General features: G+C 45.5%; 1 protein-coding gene across 1 annotated transcript; it reads right to left on the bottom strand.

Annotated features, from left to right (window-relative positions):
* Window positions 1-351: 351 nt before the first annotated feature.
* On the bottom strand, window positions 352-3,776 carry LOC121869692. Its single transcript, XM_042371246.1, has 2 exons — window positions 3,679-3,776; window positions 352-1,258 (listed from the first exon to the last, which is right to left on the bottom strand). Exon 2 carries the CDS (start codon window positions 1,256-1,258, stop codon window positions 431-433), a length of 828 nt encoding a protein of 275 aa, XP_042227180.1. The 5' UTR covers window positions 3,679-3,776; the 3' UTR covers window positions 352-430.
* Between the last annotated feature and the right edge of the window lie 18,663 nt (window positions 3,777-22,439).

Here is a 22,439-nt window from a genome sequence, read left to right as displayed (position 1 = left end):
CAATGATGATGATAATAATGATGATAATGATGATGATGATAATAATGATGATGATAATGATGATGATGATAATGATGATGATGATAATGATGATGATGATGATAATGATGATGATGATGATAATGATGATGATGATAATGATGATGATGATAATAATGATGATGATGATAATGATGATGTTAATGATAATGATGATGATAATAATAATAATAATAATAATAATAATAATAATAATAATTTCAGGGTTTGTTCAATATAACTGTACAAAGCATTACTCACACACACACACACACACACACACACACACACACACACACACACACACACACACACAGGTTTAAATGAAACAGGTTTAAGAATCAAAGAATTTATTTCATCATCAAACGTTACCTCATACAGGTGCAGTGATTAGTGGTTGAGCAGGTGTTGTCTACTGGAGCTGGTCAGCAGGAGGTGTGTTGTCCTGGCCACCAGGAGGTGTGTTGTCCTGGCCACCAGGAGGTGTGTTGTCCTGGTCACCAGGAGGTGTGTTGTCCTGGCCACCAGGAGGTGTGTTGTCCTGGTCAGCAGGAGGTGTGTTGTCCTGGTCAGCAGGAGGTGTGTTGTCCTGGCCACCAGGAGGTGTGTTGTCCTGGCCACCAGGAGGTGTGTTTTCCTGGTCAGGAGGAGGTGTGTTGTCCTGGTCAGCAGTTTGTGGTTCCTGCTGGTCGTCGTATAAGTCAAGGCCACAGCCCCAGGCCTGCTGGAGGAGGCCGCTCAGCTGGTCGTCAGTGAGCGGGCACTTGGGGAAGTGGTGGTGGCAGGCGGCGGCGTCCTGGGTCTTGCCACCCACGTCTGTGGCGTACACGAAGGCGGCGTTGTAGGAGGTGAGAGTCTCGGTGCTGTTGGCGAACATGTCTACCAGGATGGCCTCCTCCAGGGTGCGGTACGCCTCCTCCTTCGCCTCCAGTACACACAGCAGCTTCAGAACACAACCATTGGGGTCCAGCTGGCCAACAGTGGACAGCAGCAAGTTCTCTCCCTCGTCAGCGGCGCTCTGGATGGCCCGACCATGACGATAATGTTTCCGGTGACCGTAGGAGTGTCCGTGGCGGCCATATCTTGAACGGCGGCGACGGCCGGAAGCGAAGCTGACCAGGGCAGCCCCCTTTAGGGTGGCCAGGGCACCCAGGGCAAACGCGCCCAGCAGGAGAGTAGCTTGAACAGCACACAGCCAGGACACAGCCAGCACCGCCACAACAACACTTACGCTGCGCATCTGACAACATCAAACAAACATTGTTAAGACCCAGGCACTAAAACTTACCACAGTTTGAAATTAATCACATTATTACAGTACAGTGTAAAGTGTGTGTGTGTGTGAGTGAGTGTGTGTGTGTGTGAGTGTGTGTGTGTTCGTGATCTCCGGCTACAGTTTGACATGAAGATACACATGCTCCCGAGGATTGTGCCAAAGGTGAATCTCCTCATAAATAACACGTCATAATTGACACATCTAAAAGTGATAGTGTAATTAATATTGTGTAGATGATAATGTAATGGATGTCCTGCAGGTGACGGTGCAGTCACAGACAGGCTATGAGCAGATCCTCAAAAACAAACCTGAGCCCCGCCAGGTACCCGAGTTATTGCACAATGAATGTAAACTGCCACGAACGACGGTGGTAAATAAAAGGTGTGGAAGATGAAGACAGTCACCGGGCTGAGGATCGGGGTCTTACTACTCTTGGCCGGTACCTGGTTACAGTGCGTGGATCATTTTGTGAGATGTGGCAAGACTGTGAAATGTTTATCTAGTATCCTTAGTCTGGCTACTGTTACGAGGTTCCTTAAGGCCATTCCGGGAGTTTTAATACAGTGTAAACAAACACAGAGTCGCCACATGTCACCAGCCACTGTATTAGCTAAAAGTGCAGGCGATTATACACATTAAAATCTTTACATAACCTTACTTTATCAATATTATGGAAAAATGAAAAATATCTAAAAAGTAGATAATATATCATATAATTTTATCGTAGCATTGAAAAATTCTTAAACATCTGAGATTGGCTTTACATTGTGGGGAAGTTATCAAGGCAGGTTTGGTTCGTTAGTTAAATTAACAACCGAACTGGGTAAATGAATATGTGTAACTAGTCACATTAACTTACGATATATAGATGGTTGACAAAGTTATGAGACTAGAGTGTAAGTAGATGTGACCTGTGAGTCTTCTGTACACACATACGGTATACACACATTATAACGTCTCATACATACACATACAGTATACACACATTATAACGTCTCATACATACACCTCCTTCCATTACTTTAGGTCCGAACACACTCCAGGTTGTAGATTCCACGAAGCTCCTCGGCGTCACCATAGACAACAAACTAAATTGGAAACCACACGTCAGTGAAGTTGTCAAATCCTCCAGCTTCCGTCTCCACCTCCTCCGCCGACTCAAGTCCCTCGGAGTTCCTGCACCCGAGCTCCTCAGTGTTTACAGAACATTCATACTTCCCAAGCTCAACTATGCCTCCCCCACCTGGTCTTCCTCCCTAAATGCCACACAAAGTAAACACCTAGAAAAAGTGCAAAAGAGGGCATGCAAGATTATTCTCTCCCCTTCCTGCTCCACATATCAAGAAGCGCTCAACACACTGACCCTTTCGACTCTCACTGACCATCACCACGACCTCATCTGCAAATTTGGTAAGAAGCTTCTACGCCATCCTCGACACCGGCTCCTACTACCACCTGAGATCCCTAGCCCGAGAATTGCTGTTCGACACCACAACCGCATCCAGCCCATACGTGCACGAACTGATCGCTATAAGAACAGCGCAGTCCCAACCCTTGTAAAAATTATCAATAACTAGTAATAGACCAGTGTATTCACTCCCAGTAAACACTACTCCTTGCACTGTCATTATGTTGAAATGCCCTGTAGTTTGAGCTTTTCCCCATCTAGTTATTATATATCTTATTTGTATCACTTATGTTACTTGTATATTATTTATAATTCGAAACCCATTCCCCAAATATGTAACTGTATATTTTCAGCCTTCTGGCTGCCAAGCTCTTTCAATAAACCGTTAATTATTATTATTATTATTGTTATTATTATTATTACATTATAGCGTCTCATACAAAAAAAATGGTTGCCACTCGTGTAACGAGGATGGCCGGGCCAAGGGCCACCTAGGCCTGAATTTGTTTAAGGTGTAGAAGTTGTCGCCAACACAACAACCACACCCTGAGTTAACGAGCTGCATGACCCAGTGTCACGGAATAGTCCGAGAAGACCGGACAACTCTTCAACTGCATTGGCTAACCATTACCCCGGACACGATCCGCAAATCGATTAACACCCAGGTTCCCAATTACTGCAGGGTAGACAGAGGCAAATGGCGTAAAGAAACTTGCCCATAGTTTCACCCTGCCCGGGGATCAAACCCGGGTCCACTCGCTTGCGAGGCGAGAGCCTGCTGACCATTACACCACCGGTCGCCATAACGTCTCATACATACACACATGTATACCTACACTATTAAAATCTACACCCATATATTCATTATATCGTTTTCGAGACACAAACACACATAAAAAAGTCTACTACACACATAGACACACTACTAACATCTCCTTTACAGAAAAATAACCCCCCAAAACAATACGTCACTTACCTTGACTGTGTTAGACCCGTAAATGAAGACAACACCTCCGGGAGAGTTTGGGGGACACTGAATGGTACTGTGGGAAAACACATCCCCTTATAAATCCTAGAGGCTACTCCTCTCCTGGCTCGTGATTGGTGGACACTTATGATGAGATAGCCAATGGTAGAGGAGTTAAAATAGCATTGGGAAAGGGGAAGTCCCGTCTTATCATATGAGGACGAATATTAAGTTTTCGATGATGCTATAAAGATATTCTGGTATGTGAGAATCTTTATAATTTATTTTAGGTTCAGTCGCTTGTGTTAAATAATAGTAGTAATAATAATAACAGTAATAATAACAATAACAATGACAATAACAATAATAATAATAATAAGAGTAATAATAATAAAAATAATAATAATAATAATAATAATAATAATAATAATAATAATTTAATAGAAAGAGAGACGCATTAAATACTTACATAATCACACACCTGATGCCTGGTTATACACAACAGTCCTCACACACAGGTAACACATATAACACACAGGTAACACACAGGTATCACATTATAATCACACAGGTAACACACAGGTATCACATTATAACACAGGTAACACACAGGTATCACATTATAATCACACAGGTAACACACAGGTTTCTCACAGGTAACACACATAACACACAAGTAACACACAGGTATCACATTATAACACACAGGTAACACACAGGTAACACACAGGTATCACATTATAACACAGAGGTAACACACATAACACACAGGTAACACACAGGTAACATATTATAACACACAGGTAACACACAGGTAACGCACATAACACACAGGTTACATACATAACACACAGATAACACGCATGTTACACATAAGTAACAAAATCTGTATTCAGGAAGCAGACAACATTACCATGGTAATTAACCTCACCTCAACAGGTAACAGAGCTCAACCAAAAGTAACTAATGTTAACCTTGGCTACTTACCTGAGCTAAAGTCGTCTATATATATTTCTGTCCATAGTATTTATAATGTCTTGTAATATTACTGCCTGTCTGTCTGTCCGTCTATCGTCCGCTAACCTAACCTAACCTAACCTAACCTTCATGTCGGTGGTTCATAGTTGTTATGACATATATGGGTCTAAAGACACACACACACACACACGGAAAAGTACAGATACTGTGTGTGATTTTGACGTAATAGTGGGTTTTATAGGCACGGTGTTCTGTGGAGAGCAGGTGTTGTCTACTGGAGCTGATGAGCAGGAGGTGTGTTGTCCTGGTCAGCAGGAGGTGTGTTGTCCTGGTTAGCAGGAGGTGTGTTGTCCTGGTCAGCAGGAGGTGTGTTGTCCTGGTTAGCAGGAGGTGTGTTGTCCTGGTCAGCAGTTTGTGGTTCCTGCTGGTCGTCGTATAAGTCAAGGCCACAGCCCCAGGCCTGCTGGAGGAGGCCGCTCAGCTGGTCGTCAGTGAGCGGGCACTTGGGGAAGTGGTGGTGGTGGCAGGCGGCGGCGTCCCGAGTCTTGCCACCCATGTCTGTGGCGTACACGAAGGCGGCGTTGTAGGAGGTGAGAGTCTCGGTGCTGTTGGCGAACATGTCTACCAGGATGGCCTCCTCCAGGGTGCGGGACATCTCCTTTTCGCCTCCAGTACACACAGCAGCTTCAGAACACAGCCATTGGGGTCCAGCTGGCCAACAGTGGACAGCAGCAAGTTCTTTCCCTAGTTAGCGGCGCTCTGGATGGCCCGACTGAAGGCGATGAGCGTAATGGATGAAGGAATGGTGGTGGCCGTGGTGTGAGTGAGGGCCGTGATAGCCGCCGATAACCAGGGCTATGAGGGCGACTCCCTTGAGGGCAGCCACAGCACCCAGGGTGAGAGCCCCGGGGAGGACCAATATGGTTCCCTTAGCACAGGTCCACGACACAGCCAACACCGCCACAACAACACTCCCGCCCACCACTTGACAACAACAAACTTTATCGATATAGTGTTACAACCCAACCAGTAAAAGTTATATTTCAATAATTTCTCTTGAAGCTTTTGCTAACCTTAGTACCTCTTCTTGTGTTTTCCTGACAGTAGTGTAGTTTATTCTTAACACTCACCTATAACATCACATCTCAAAAGATTACAACCTCTTTCTGGTGTCTGCTGAAGATGTTCACGCTCCTGACCCATACCACAGCCCTAACCACATAGTCTTTCAGCAGCTTTTTTATCAAGTTGAAGTTAATGTCCCTTTTTATTTGGCCATTTATATTATTAAATACTATTTTTCCTTGAACTATTCTTGTTTTGATTTCCTCCGTACATCTACCATCACAACTCTATGTTACTTCTCAAATACACAAAATTATCCACTTGTTTATGTTCCCTGTTGCCTCCCGTAATTTATTTTAGGATTTATTTTCAGTTTGGAGAAAACACTGGAGGGAGTAACACTGAAAACGGCCCGGGATCCCCTGTGCTAGATCCTTCGTGGGTTACACCTCTACATTTAGGGGTTTCCAGACCTATAGTTCCACGGTCTTTTTTTTGGTCACAATGACATACCCTGTGATTTATGAACCACGTTATGAGTCACCCTGTATATCTGACCGACAACTACTGGATCTTTTGCCACCTAAATGGGCTAACACAGGTACAGGACACAGCAGACATCCCTTGAGCTTAACCATATGAGGGGCACACTGTCGAACTTCCTGGTGTCATTCACTTATATAATCCTGGCGGCCATTGTTGTCCTGTTTGCCTGTGATTGGTGGAAACTGGATTGTGTTAGCCAATGATAATGAAAAAAAAAATATGTGGGTAAATACATTAAAGTATTGAGAGGGCGGTAATAGTTTTGTCCACGACGACAATAATAATAATAATAATAATAATAATAATAATAATAATAATAATAATAATAATAATAATAATAATAATAATAATAATAATAATAATAATAATAATAATAATAATAATAATAATTATAATAATAATAATACCACTATCATTACCACGACTACTATTACTACTACTACTACTTATTAATTTTAAACGTGGCTTCCATCCTCCCCCAATAGCCACACCTTCGCCGCAAGAGGTTGTGAACACCAGAGGAGTGAAGCTGCCTTGATCAACGTTCTGGATTCTCTCCCCGTATGCCCTTAACTTGTCGTTCTCGTGCCTCCTATGTGCAGCATCGAGAGCTAAGTTACGGTGACATGCGGCCATGGGATAAAAAATCCTGATGTCGAAGAAGACTCGCTGTCCCAGCGTCCAGAATCCTCGAGCACTGACGTCAACACGGGCTTCGTTAGATGTGTTTGAAGTCCTATGTTGGAAATTATCACTACTACTACTACTACTACTACTAGTAGTAGTAATAATAATAATAATATTATCACAACTTCTGCTATAACTGGATTACTGGATACAATATTCACCAACAGTTCTACGAGACGTTGGTTCGAGATAGGGGCTTCACAGTTTACCCAGCCTGTTGAAAGCATTACCTCTAAACGGTTGTGGGATGGGGTGAGGGGGGTAATTGAGGGGTGAGGGGTGGAGGGTGAGGTGAAGGGGTGGAGTGGCTGAGGTGAGGGGTGGAGTGGGTAGGGTGAGGGGGTAGAGTGGGTGAGGGTAAGGGTGTGAGTGGGTGAGAGGTGAGGGGTGGGAGTGGTGAGGGGGGGGGGTGGGAGGGTGAGGGGTGAGGGGGTGGAGTGGGTGAGGGTGGGGTGGAGGGTGAGGGGTGGAGTGGATGAGGGGTAAGGGGGTAGAGTGGGTAAGGGGTGAGGGGTGGAGTGGGTGAGGGGTGGAGTAGATGAGGGTGAGGGGGTGGTGGGTAAGGGGTGAGGGTGGAGTGGGTGAGGGGTGGGGTGGAGGGGTGAGGGGTGAGGGGGTGGGGGTGGGTGTGAGGGGTGGGGGTGAGGGGTGGGGGGTGGGGGGGTGGGTGGGGGTGAGGGGTGGGGGGGTGGGTGGGGAGGGGTGGAGGGGGTGGGTGGGTGAGGGGTGAGGGGTAGAGGGGTGGGTGGAGGGGTGAGGGGTGAGGGGGTGGGTGGGTGAGGGTGAGGGGGTAGGGTGGGTGGGGTGAGGGGGGTAGGGTGGGTAAGGGGTGAGGGGGGTAGGGTGGGTAAGGGAGTGGTGTTGGGGTGTAGTCACTGCTTTACTCGATCGTGAGGAAGGTCTCGCACACACACACACGGTCAAGTTACGGTAGGGTAGGTTAGGCTAGTTTAGGTTAGGATAGGGTAGGTTAGGTTAGGTTAGGTTAGGTTAGGTTAGGGGTGTTTAATCTTCATATAAACCAATAACACGCCCATAATATATTCACCAAACATAACATTCAGGGAATTTGCCATACATTTTTTGACCCAGTGATCGCTTTTAGCTTTAATCCAGCGACCTCATACAACAATGGCTATAATTACGAGAGGACAATGTGTGCTCCGTTCTCTACCACGCTCTCTGACTCACCAACACTCAAGGGTATGTAAGTAAATAATGACTGTCCGGAACTGGGGATGATATAACGTAACCACTCGAGTATTCCTGCAGTTTTTCCGCCATTTTTGGAAGTCTTCTGTCTGTCGATATGGTCATTAAGTTAGTGTGACGTATCCAAAGTCACTCAAAAAAGTATCTATACAAGATTGTGTTGAAAATATATGACAACTGATGAAGGATTTTGACAACCCTACCGAGACAACAGGAGTCAGTGTTCACTCTGGAATATATTTTATTTTAAATGCACCAGACAGACAGACAGACAGACAGAGACACAACGTACCCATAAGTCATAAACAATCTTATACTGTTGTAACATTAATATTTACTTATATAAACAAACAAACAAACAAACAGTAACACAATCTCGTAAACAAACCAACAAATTCAAACAAAATGATTTATATATCCCGTGACAAAAACACCTCAAATGGGGTTTAATAAATTACCAAAAAAAAAAAAAATCACGACAAACAAAAGAACAAATAATCTGTAAATATAATAAGACGCAATAACTTTTAAAGGATGGTCGCGACTCGCCAAACTAGACACGTTCGTCCTCTGAGCTCAGTGGATGAGAATGTTAATTACCGCGGGGGTTCCCATTACCAAGGTGTACTGAGCAACACTCGTGATGATGTTAACGACGACGACAATAACAACAATAACAACAATAACAAAGATAAAAATATACTTCATTAACCCCATGAAATACGACACACACACACACACACACACATCAACCTAACCTAACCTGACCTGAGCAGAATTTCAACCACAAGGGAAATCTGTCCCCGGATTCTCAAGAACGCTATAAGAAGCCACATCCTTCCTTCCTTCCTTCCTTCCTTCCCTCTATCCACACCCACACACCCACACTCTCACCATTATTTTCACCGTAACTAAACGTAAAAAAAAAAAACTTCTCAAATTGAAAATGGCGACGAACTTCCACTGACTCCCACTTGTATCATGAGAGAAAATTATACGTGCTTATATAACAACGATTAACCAGGAGGTGAAGGTGATACAGACGGTGGTGGGTGGTGGGAGGTGGTGGGTGGTGGGAGGGGTGGTGGGTGGTGGGAGGGGTGGTGGGAGGGAGGGGAGGTGGGAGGGGTGGTGGGAGGGAGGGGGTGGTGGGAGGGGTGGTGGGAGGGTGGTGGGAGGGTGGTGGGAGGGAGGTGGTGGGAGGGAGGGTGGGAGGAGGGTGGGAGGGAGGGGTGGGAGGAGGGGGAGGTGGGAGGGTGGTGGGAGGGAGGGGTGGTGGGAGGGAGGGAGGTGGGAGGGGTGGTGGGAGGAGGGTGGGGGAGGGAGGGTGGTGGGAGGGAGGTGGGAGGGGTGGTGGGAGGGAGGGGTGGTGGGAGGAGGGGTGGTGGGAGGGAGGGAGGTGGGAGGGGTGGTGGGAGGGAGGGTGGTGGGAACGGAGGTGGGAGGGAGGGGTGGTGGGAGGGAGGAGGTGGGGAGGAGGGTGGTGGGAGGGAGGTGGGAGGGAGGGGTGGTGGGAGGGAGGGGTGGTGGGAGGGAGGGGTGGTGGGAGGGAGGGGTGGTGGGAGGGGAGGGAGAGGTGTGGGGGGGAGGGAGGGGGGTGAGGGGGGATGTGGTTGTATTTCCGGAGTAATTATGTCAGGGTCGTTGTCCTTACCTCTGGTCAATAATTGCCCCGTTGGTGTATAATTTGCATATCTTCACCTGGACTTAGCCATAGCCAACTATTTCTTAATCCGATAATCCAATATACACACATATACACACACACTCACTCCCACACATAAACACCCCCCACATTCCCTCCTAAAACCACCCACCCACCCACCCGCATCTACCAGCGGCGGCAAACATTTCTCCACTGTCCCCCCGTTGTAACCTTGGTGGTCGCTACACGTAAATAATTATTTATGGGTTGTGGTAGGCGGCTGCATGTCGCTTATCCTCAATGCGTACGTGGATCCTGTGTACGTGGATTGCACTTGTAGGTAGATTCTCTCTGTACGTAGTTTCTTTCTGTATGTAGTTTCTTTCTGTACGTGGATTCTCTCTGTAAGTGAATTCTCTGTACGTGGTTTCTTTCTGTACGTGGATTCTCTGTATGTAGATTCTCTGTTCGTAGTTTCTCGGTACGTATTTTCTCTGTACGTAGATCGATGTCTGTAGATTCCCTATATGTAGATTCTCTCTGTACGTATTTTTTCTGTACATAGATCCTCTGTACGTAGATTTTCTGTACGTGAATTCTTTGCAAGTAGCTTCTCTGTACATAGATTCTCTGTATGTCGATTCTCTGTACACGGAGCTGCATATTTTGCCAAATCACCCTGACTCAGCAATTATCCAATACTGTACACACTTCCCAAGGTCACTTAAGCTTATAATAATTCCTACGTAACTTTTGTAAGTAGATATCCTGTGTGATAAGTTATATAAGTACTGAAACGTTCTTGGTTGTAGCACGTGACGAGTGAAAAGTAATTCATATGATGGTTTTGTAAGTACATTACACCCGAAGTCAATTACCTGACATATGAAGAATGCATCCACTTTTTGGCACTTGTTAACTATATCATTTCCCATGTATAGAACCAAATACACAATGTGTTTGAATACCTCTTACACAGATGTGAATAAGAAAGTGTGAGGCCAGACATATTGCCTCACACTCCTGTACTCACGCAGCTGTGAATAAGTTACCCTTTATGTACAGAACTAAACACAGAACTTACTTGAGATATTCTGTAACATTCAGTGCCATAATATTCTGACCACGGGGACTAGTTACACAGGCCCTTTGTGAACTCTATTCTATGTAATACTTTTCTGCTACCGCCCACAGGTGAGTATGGGATGCACAATAAACTAGTCGCTGTAAGTATCAAATATGGGATGCACAATAAACTAGCCGCTGTAAGTGTCAAAATTAAAATAATTTAAAAATATTACTTGACAAATAAACTTACTAGATAACGACTTATATGTGTAAAAATAACATTAAGTAACGTTGTTCATTACATATTTAAGTATAAAAGTTTATCATATATAAAAGTACAAAATCACTCATAAGTATAGAAGCTGCCTGAACACACACTCCTCTCACTGTTTACTTATATACTTAACAAGAAAGAAATCAAAAGTAGAACGTTTTTTTAATTATGGTGTAATGTGCCTACTATGTATAATCTGTATGTATAATATCTATAATCTGTAGAGTATTTATAATCTGACTATATTAATAAGCGCAATACGTGTAATACGCTATTTCCATGTTAAACGATAAGGCAATACGTATATAAGTTTCTGAGGTGATTTGTATGTTGGCGCACGTGTTGAAGCTCTGGATAAACCAAACTTAATAACACAGGTTTAGTCATCTTGTACTCGAAGCTGATGCGGAGAAGTGACCACCTGTGTGTGTGTGTGTGTGTGTGTGTGTGTGTGTGTTATGACGTGTGTGTGTTTTATGACATGTGTGTGTGTGTTTTATGACGTGTGTGTGTTTTATGACGTGTGTGTGTGTTTTATGACGTGTGTGTGTGTTTTAAAACGTGTGTGTGTTTTATGTTGTGTGTATGTGTTTTATGACGTGTATTTGTGCTATGTCGTGTGTTTGTGTCTTATGACGTGTGTTTGTGTGTGTGTGTGCGCGTTATGACGTGGGTGTGTTTTATGACGTGTGTGTGTTTTATGACGTGTGTGTGTGTTTTATGACGTGTGTGTGTGTTTTATGACGTGTGTGTGTGTTTTATGACGTGTGTTTTGTGTGTGTTTTTGACGTGTGTGTGTTTCATGACGTGTATGTGTGTGTGTTTTATGACGTGTGTGTGTGTGTTTTATGACGTGTGTGTGTGTGTTTTATGACGTGTGTGTGTGTGTGTGTTTTGTGTGTGTGTGTGTGTGTGTGTGTTTTATGACGTGTGTGTGTGTGTTGTGTGTGTGTGGTGGTGTGTGTGTGTGTGTGTGTGTGTGTGTGTTTTATGACGTGTGTGTGTGTTTTATGACGTGTGTGTGTGTTTTGAGATGTGTGTGTTTTATGACGTGTGTGTGTTTTATGACGTGTGTGTGTGTTTTATGACGTGTGTGTGTTTTATGACGTGTGTGTGTTTTTGATGTGTGTGTTTTATGACGTGTGTGTGTGTTTTATGACGTGTGTGTGTGTTTTATGACGTGTGTGTGTTTTATGACGTGTGTGTGTGTGTGTTTTACGTTTTGACGTGTGTGTGTGTGTGTGTTTTATGACGTGTGTGCGTTTTATGACGTGTGTGTTTTATGACATGTGTTTTATGACGTGTGTGTGTGTGTGTGTTTTATGACGTGTGTGTGCGTTTTTATGACGTGTGTGTGTGTGTTTTACAGCGTGTGTGTTTTACAGCGTGTGTGTTTTATGACATGTGTTTTATGACGTGTGTGTTTTATGACGTGTGTGTGTGTGTTTTATGACGTGTGCGCGTGTTTTATGACGTGTGTGTTTTATGACGTGTGTGTGTTTTATGACGTGTGTGTGTGTGTTTTACAGCGTGTGTGTTTTATGACGTGTGTTTTATGACGTGTGTGTGTGTGTGTTATGACGTGTGTGTGTTTATGTGTTTTATGACGTGTGTTTATTTTGTTATGACGTGTGTGTGTTTTTGACGCGTGTGTGTTTTATGACGGGTGTGTTTTTTGACGTGTGTGTTTTATGACGTGTGTTTGTGTTATGACGTGTGTGTGTGTTTTATGACGTGTGTTTTATGACGTGTTGTTTGAGTGTGGACGTGTGTGTGTGTTTTATGACGTGTGTGTGTGTTTTTATGACGTGTGTGTTTTATGACGCGTGTGTGTGTTTTACGGCGTGTGTGTGTGTTTTATGACGTGTGTGTGTTATGACGTGTGTGTGTGTTTTATGACGTGTGTGTTTTTTACGTGACGTACGTGTGTGTGTGTGTGTGTGTGTGTGTGTGTGTGTGTGTGTGTGTGTGTGTGAAGAACATCAGAAAATAGGAATGGAGGAAACTGCAGCGGCCCTATTGGCCCATACTGGGCAGTCCCATTTACACCCAACCCCTATTGCTCATATATCCATCCAACCTATGTTTGAAGCTATCCAGCGTATTTGAGTTAATGATGATATTTGGTAACTTGTTCCATTCATCCACTACTCTATATCCAAACCAATGTTTACCCATTTCTCGCCTAAATCTAAATTTGTCTAATTTAAAACCATTGTTACGTGTTCGCTTCTGGTTGGATAGTTTGAGTACCTTTGTTATGTCCCCTTTGTTCAGCCCTGACTCTCATTTATACACCTCTGTCATATCGCCCCTCACTCTACGTCTCTCGAGGGGGTAAAATTAAGATGGGTCAGTTGACCCATAGAGAGTAAAGGACGTCCCGGCTCTTGTGTACCTCTGCAGACCCAGCAAATAGAACCTACAAAGAACTCTACAGGTGTTTGTGTTCACTCCAGTAGTTAGAACTGAGTACCCAGAACATGTACATGGCGCAGTGAGTTAATTGACTGGAATAGTGAAAGTGCTTTTGTGTAAAGTCTGTGGCAAGACCGGCTCATGGACCCCCCCCCCCTGCTCCTTCCCCCCTCTTCCCCAAGAACTTGTTTTGAATTTATAGCAAGTTTGAGAAGTGTTGCAGTGACAGCAAGTTTCTGTGAAGTGTTATAAGTGCCTTTTGTGTGTCGTGCTTTAAGTGTGTGACCTTCTCTAAAGGATTCCCCAAGGTGGAAAGCTTGTACAGGGCATTCTTAAGGAGCAGCATTCAGCAAACCCTTCTTGGGCTGTGTCTCGAGAGTAACTGACTCAGTGCGCTCGCCGCCCGCCTCCACCCCTCAGCCTCTACCTCCCGCCAGCCACACACTGCCTCACGCACACACACACACGCACAAACGCACAGATTGCAGTCATTTCTTTATATATATTTTATATATAATCTGCTTATCCGTATATTTAATTATTTTTTTTTGTCTCACATCTTGTTGATACGACGGGTTGACAGGTCAACACTGATTTGAGATATAGTACACATATTAAGTAATTATGTCTCGTGCCTTACGCAGCAGTGCAGCCATGCGTCAGACGGATGACAGTGACAGCTCTACAGAGATGGATGACCAGGCGGAGAGAGACGCTCCAGCTTCTCACACCACATCTCGAAGCCCTCCACCTCGATCTTCAGCCTTGTCTTCAGAGATACTTGCTTTAATGAAGTTCATGAGGGAGGAAAGGCGTGAGGACGACGCTAGAAGACGTGTTGATGACGAAAAAAGGAGATTGGAAGATAGTGCACGGTTTGAAGCTTTGATATCTCGCCTCACTGCTAACCAAGCCCCTGGCTATTCCAGTGCTTCGGTATCGACTAGTTCAGGTACCTCATCAACGCCTTCTTCACGCCCTCAAGCCCCACCCAAAGCGGCTGCTCAACCACCACCCATCTTGAAGCCTGACGTGACTTTCCAGACTTTTCGTGAATGGCGGCGACGGTGGATTGATTATGCTACAATGGTGGATCTCCAGAGCTTGCCACAGCCTAAACAACTCATTCAGCTATGTATGTGCCTGTCTTTGGAAACGCAGCGTGTGTTGGAACATATGTTGCAGGTGCCCCCGCCTTCTTCGTTGTCTGTAGAGGAGGTACTGGATGTTCTACAACGGCACATCAAAGGGCAGCGGAATGAAGCTCTACGCAGGAGGGAATTGTTTAGCTGAAGACAGATGGAGGGCGAGACTTTTGAAGCTTTCTATGTACGACTCAGGAGAGCCTCGGAAGAGGTAAACATATCCTCAGGTAACCACCAGCAGTGCGAGGAGACCCAGTTGAAGCAGGTGATCCTGATGGATGTTAAGGACGAGGAGCTTGTCCAACACCTCACCTCCCTCGACTCTTCCTCTTCTCTTAAGGATGTGTTGACAAAATGTCGCTCCTATGAGGCTGCCAGGTATGCCACCTCTGACATCAGCGTCATCGTGACCTACGGCAGTGTGTCATCCCGTCTTGAGATGCTGCCCAACACCGGCACTGAGGCTACGGTCATTGGTCCCCAGCATTTGCAATGTTTGGGGCTCTCTCCAAGTGATCTAGGACCACCTCCCAAGGATCTCCGCTTCACGGCAGATGGTTCACAGATGGCCCCAGCCCTAGGTTCACTCCAAGCACAGGTCACCTTTGGCAACAGGTCGTGTCAAGCCTGGATTGACGTGCATAATGGTGTCCTCACTTCTTTGCTGTCCTACAGACATTGCCAAGAGTTGACCATCATTTCCCAGGACTTCCCAAAACCTATTCTCGAAGTAAAACACGCCAACAGGGTGCACGAAGGGAGCAGCAACCACCCTGCCGTCGCCCTACCCCTACCTCTGGCCAGTGACACCTCTCCTTCGGTAGTTGTCCCTGCTGCCTCACGTCCCCACGTCTTGGCTCGCCTTCACGACAGTCACCGTGGAGCTGAGGCCACCAAACGACATACAAGACAGACTGTGTTCTGGCCTGGCATCGACTCCGACATCTCAAATGCTGTCCGTGCGTGTGAGCCCTGCCAAGTTCTACAAACCCAGCCAGCAGCAGGAACCCTTCATGAGTGACGACAACCCCACCCACCCCTTTGAGTCTGTGTCGGCCGACTTTTTCTGTGTGTCAGGAAAGTCCTTCCGTGTCATGGTCGACTGTCTCTCTGGTTGGCCGGTTGTCATCAGTGCGGTAATCATACGATGTCTGCCGCCACCATCAGAAAGTTCCGCCACTACTTCCGTGACGTGGGCGTTCCTGTGGGTCCTGCAAACCGATGGAGGGCCCCAGTTCACAAGCCGGGACTTTGCTGTATTCCTTGACCGATGGGGAGACCGGCATGTGTTGTCATCGCCCCATTACCCGCAGTCCAACGGCCACGCTGAGGCTGCTGTCAAATCCCTGAAGCACCTTATCCTCAAAGTGACCCCTTCTGGGAATATTGACTGCGAGGCATTCGACCGGGGTCTCCTTGAACTCCGCAACACACCCAATTACACCGGACGCTCCCCTGCCCAGGTCTTGTATGGACGCCCCCTCCGTTCTTGTGTCCCTGCTCACCCCCAGTCCTTCTCCAAGGAGTGGCAGGCCAAGACAGAGGATTGTGATCACCGAGCCGCCGAACGTGCCCATGATGTCGCCGCCCGCTACAACGACCATGCCCGTCCTCTACCCAGGTTGAGTGTTGGCACCCAAGTCTGTGTTCAGGACCTGACCTGACCTCCCTACGTTGGGACAAAGTGGGCGTAGTCATGGGTCTCGGTACGTCACGGGACTGCCAGGTGCGGTTACCCAGTGATCGTGTGTGGTGGAAGAACCGCCGTTTTCTCCGCCCTGTAACAATGCCTTCTACTGACCCAGTCACCAGTGTTGAGCCCCATACCCTCCCCAGTGATCAAGTCCCTCGACGCTCAGAACGGATCCAAAAGAAAAGGTCCGCTCAAGACTTTGCTATGAGCGTATAGGAGGGGGGGGGAGTGTATGTATATTGTGTATGTTATATGTATATTATGTATGTATTCCATTTATATATACTACTTATTGAGCCTAGCCAGCAGTGTGTGGCAATGCCTGTACCAGGTACCACACGCTTAGATAATGTGCCTGGCGACATCTGGAAGCTGCTAATGTATCACTTGCCACATGTCTCCTGAGAGGTCAGTTGACCCATCGAGAGAGGTCAGTTGACCCATAGAGAGAGTAAAGGACGTACCTGCTCTTGTGTACCTCTGCATATCCAGCAAATAGAACCTACAGGTGTTTGTGTTCGCTCCTGTTGTTAGAGCTGAGTACCCAGAACATGTCCACCTATTGCCCGGATTAGTCTTGTCATTCTACTCTGAATTCTTTTTAGGGATTCTACGTGTATATCCATTCTGTAATACGGTGACCAGAAGTGAACTGCTTAATCCAAGTGAGGTCTCACAAGCGCAAGATATAGTTTTAGGATGACCTCTCTAGTCTTGTATGAACCAAAGTACTTGTTTCGAGCAAATACACATTGTTTACTTAGCTTAAGATTCCTACTTATCATTACTCCTAAATATTTTTCACATTCGGATTTCTCTTTAACATCGTTGTTCATGTGATATCTTGTTTCTATGTTTACATCTCCTAGATTAAGTACTTTACATTTGTCCACATTGAATTTCATCTGTCATTTTTCAGACCATTTGAAAACTTTTAGATCTTCCTGTAATTTTCCGGAGTTCTCGTCAGATTACTTAATTACACGCCCTATTTTAGTGTCATCAACAAATTTACTTATGTTGCTGTCTACGCCGATATCTAGGTCGTTTATATATATATAATAAATAATAATGGTCCAAGTACTGAGCCTTGGGGTACTCCACAAGTGACGTTACTCCAATCGGATTTAGTGCCGTTAATGCTCACTCGCTGTTTCCTGTCTTGTAACCACACACTAGTCCACTTCAGAATAACTCCCCCAATGCCATGAGCCTCCACTTTTCTTATTAGTCTTTCGTGTGGGACTCTGTCGAAGGCTGTACTAAAGTCAAGACATACCACATCATAGTCGTGCCCCTCGTCCACTGATCCAAAAACAGATGAAAAGAATGTTAATAGATTAATTTGACTTTCTCCACCTCTCCTTGGCGCTTGGGAGATCTTGTGTTGTTTTTTTAATATATAATATATTTTGTTTATATTTTTATTTTTTTTTATACTTCCTGGGAACGGCTAGTAAGTGGATGGGTCGGGAGGTTTACCAATTAGTGTTAGCTAAGAGGGAGGGAGGGAGGTGGCTGTCTGTGTCATACATCATTATGTCCTGGGTTCGAAATCTTACCCACGGACAGATGTGCGAACAGTGTTAACCAGTGTGGCACTATCTAGCTATCTACTTCTTATTTAAATACAAGAAAGTGCATATGAACGCCATCTATTGAGAGCTAATATAATTTGTTAAGTTGGTGAGATGAGTTGATTACTTACGCCATCAGTCGGCCCTGGCACGTATTAACGTCATCAGTAGGCGGGGCGTAGAAACGTGTACTTGCGTGTTGTTATACTTTTTACTTTTATCCTCTTCGCATGCACCGGCTCCTGAATGTACCTGAACCCGCTCCAGTGTTGGTCAAGTCTTGTCTTGAAAGAGCTCACACTCGGTACCGTCACAACACTCTCTGGAAGATTGTTCTAAGAGTTTACAACCCTCACTCCTAAAAAGTTTGCCCTCACAGTTTTCTGGACTTGCGGCTTCTTCAATTTTGAGCTGTGACCCCTTGCGGGATGAGCGTCCGCCAGCTCCAAATAGGGACACTCGACTGAGTAGTGCCCCTTGAGATGCTTATACACCTCAACTAGGTCACCCCTTGCCCGTCTGTAGTATAAGCAAGGCAAGTTCAGGCGCTCCAATCTCTCAGGGTAGCTGAGGTGCCGAAGTGCAGGCACCAGTCTGGTGGCCCTCCTTTGAACATTTTCAACCAACTGACAGTCCCTAGCATATCTCGGGGACCAGACGGGGTGACAGTACTCCAGATGGGGAAGCACTTCACTCTTGAAGATCGTTACGAGGGACGGACCGGTCTAGATATCTGAACGACCTTATAAGACCCAATAATTTATTTGCCTGGTTTACCTTCTTCTCGCAATGGCCCGAGAACTTCAGGTCTTTGTCAACATACACGCCTAGGTCCTTCTCATATTCAGTCTCAACTAGTGCAGTTTCTTCATCCCGTTGGGACATATGATACGCCTCCTTACCGTTGGTACGCCCCAGGTGCATCCTCTTACACTTCGTGACATTGAATCTCAGCAGCCATTTCTACGACCATTCCTGGAGCCCACAGAGGTCCTTCTGCAGCTCTTCACAGTCCGCTTGGTTCTTAATTTCCCAAAATAACTTGGCGTCATCGGCAAACATTTGTATGGAGGAATGTACAACGTCAGGCATGTCATTTATGAAACAAACAAACAACAGCGGGCCCAATACACTACCCTGCGGTACCCCACTTGTGACAGGTACGGATGACGATTTCGTGCTGTTGGACACTATTCTCGTTTGACGATCAGAGACTTCTTACCGATAGAAGACTTAATTGTCATGAAATTTCCTAAACAAACAAAAACAAACTCGAAGAATATCAATATCTGTTGTACACTCACCCTAAAAAGTATTGGCTCCTTTCCTCATCGATACAATGTGTCACAATGGAGGAATGTTTCCGATCACTAATTGTGATTCCTGCATTATGTTGGTAGGTCTGCCGTCCTAGTATCTGTGAGGTTGCCAGTTATTGTTTCTGGCATTTGTTGTAATTATGATGAATCACCGAGCTCCATCTTTAGTAGAATAATATAATGATATTAATGTAGCGATGATACTGCCTCGTGTTGCCTGTGATGGGAGGACTTGACGACATCGTCTCGAGTGTGTATCAGATAATGGTCCTCATCAATTGAGGTAGAAATAATATCGAAATGCAGTAAATCATAATGTCGCTTTAATTAGATAAGGCATTATAATACACCTGTAATTACTATATTTGCAAATGAATGTAATATTAGATCATAGTGTTTCATATTTCGTTTGAAGCGATTCCACTGTAATCTCGGTTCATGAAACAGTAACGTTATTATCCCTATTTGGCAACCCATCCCCTGGGGCTGAAATAGTATCCAAGGTGCACAAATCAGCGATAGTTACTTATGACGTTACTGGTTTTGCATATGGTATCACAATTCATCCTATTTCATTACATTATGTAGAGAATAGGCGGTATACTGCAGGTATCATGGTGATTATCAGGTACAAGAAGAAAAAACGAAGGGAGAGAGTGAAATACTACACTTCAATAGTGAGGTGTTACCCACTTGAGGACTGTCACCCCGTCTGGTCCCGAGATATGCAAAGAACGGCCAAAGGTCCACCAAACTACATGTCAGGTACCAAGAAAGATTTAGAACTTCTTCAGTGGCCTAGCTTATACTATAGACGGAAGAGAGATTATTTATTAGAAGTTTATAATCATCTCAGAGGACATTACCTTGTCAAGTGTCCATACCTGGAATTAGCAGATATCCGCCCCACTGGAGGTCACAGCCTCAGTTTAAGGAATCCGTAAGTACAGAAAATTGTCAGAGCGAACATTCTTCGAGTATTGTGACGGCACTGAGAGTAAAACGGTTCAAGACCAGACTTGACCAACACTGGTGCAGGTAAAGATACATTCAGGAGCCAGTTCATGCCCAGTACTTGGCAACAGTGTGACAGAGACGTGACCGACCTCCCAAGCGGCTAACAGGCCGATCAGTGGCGAAGAGGATAAAAGTAAATTAAAGTTTAGAACTAAGTAAACAGTGAAAGAGTTATCCTAATAATAAAGTAGAACACGAGATATCAGCCCGAGCAGCGACTCGAGTTATACGTCTACACCACCTGTGCTTCTCCTTCATCCCAGATAACTTACAAGTGCGGTGGATTTGAATGTTATGTCGCGTAATATGAATAAAGGGATATTAAGGATCACAATGATGTGCGCAGTACAACTTGACGCTCTCACCAAAAGATTTTGTTTTCACCTATAAGATTGTATTTCCCAGTGATATTACATGGTTATGGTCAGTGACAGAAGGCCAAGTGTTCTATGGTCGCCCCCCCCCCCCTAGTAACGGACACTTCGTGTAGTGTCGGCCGACCAAGTGAGTATATATAACTAATATCACATCAGTGCGACCATAGAAATAGTGAGTATTTCTACCAAGGATATATAAACAAGTGTTAGGTGTGACAATTCTTGCTCCCAGTGTATCACTCTGATGTGTGGATTGTCGCCCTCAGGAGAGGGCCTACACACCCACGCACGCACGTATGCCCCTACTACCCGGACACAGCAGTCCAGCATGTCACCTCACCGCCCTTTCATCATAAGAACTAGTTTCTTCTTCTGTATGGGACCAAAGCAGATGTCGGAGGCGGACGTAACTGTCGCCCAAAGTGCGGAACACTATGCTGGGTAACAGACATTGTTGCGTCTGTGCTAGCCAGAACCAAAATTTCACTAGCTGGGATTGTGCGAGAAACAACCGACGGTGTGTGGATTGCAGAAAGGGAAACAATTGTCGGAACCCACATGGCAGGGAGCCGACACAGGAGGCCACAGTGGATACCGCCGGGACCCAACCGCCCGATGATATCCTAAATGATAGCAGTGAGTCTACTCAACCTGAAAATGTAGTACCAATAAACGCTGCTCCAATAGTAGCAGATGTCCACGAGGTGAATGGCAGACAGCCACCACAGTGGAATGGCATGTCGATGGAAAATGCGGACATATGGGTTAAAGAAACTTACTCAGAAATTGTCAGGTGGTCGCCAGCTAACCTGTTTGAACTATCCAAGTGTGCTGCCACAAAAGAAATGATTCAGGAGATGACTCGCCTCATAACTGAGTACTCAGGACTGCTTCCTTGCCCATTTAGCTTTTCAAATACTGGCAATACCACCACATCTATTCTTGTCAGAGGACACACACAAAGACCAAGCTCAAAGAAATGTGGCAGCAATGAAGAGAAGATTGACAATGTGGCAGACTGGGGCCCTTGATGATCTCCTATGTGAAGCAAGAACACTGCAGGAGAGACTAAAATTTATAGGAGACGGAAAGCAAAACACCGATGACGTTGCAAGAAAGTCTGGAAACAAAATGAGTGTGGGAAAAGTGTCTCTGACGGTAAAATCTCTCACAGAGGAATTTTTCGGTGGTGTTCTGCCATTAAACAGAGAGACATTAAAACAACTGAAGGAAAAACATCCTCCTGCAAGTGAAGACGAAGGCATCAGGTTCCAGGGTGACTATATCCCACCAAATGCTGTCCTGTTCAAGAAAATAACAGGAGGGATGGTGTGGAAAAAGGCACTGAAGACTCAGGGAGGGGCCGGCCCTTCAGGTCTGGATGCAAACGGTTGGAGAGTCATCCTCAGCACTAACAAGTTTGGCACCGTAGCAAGTGATCTCTGCGCTGCCATTGCCGTCCATGCTGCCATCACCTCCATGCTCTTATGACCTGCCGCTTCATTCCCCTGGATAAGAATCCAGGATGTAAGTCTATAGGGGTGGGGGAAGTGCTGAGGCGGATCACTGGAAAATGCATAATGAATGTGGTAAAGGATGATGTCAGGGCAGCGGCAGAGAACCTGCAAGTTGTGCTGGCCACCAGGCTGGAGGGGAGGCCGCCATTCACGCCATGGGAACGATATTGTGAGGCTGTTCTCCTGATTGACGCTTCCAACCACAAGGCCGCATTGCACAACATCAAGTGTC

This window comes from Homarus americanus, unplaced genomic scaffold (assembly GCF_018991925.1).
Source record: "Homarus americanus isolate GMGI-L3 unplaced genomic scaffold, GMGI_Hamer_2.0 scaffold23578, whole genome shotgun sequence".
NCBI lineage: Eukaryota > Metazoa > Arthropoda > Malacostraca > Decapoda > Nephropidae > Homarus > Homarus americanus.
The sequence above is the reverse complement of the archived record's forward strand: the minus strand, read 5'-3'. Positions and strand labels throughout refer to the sequence as shown.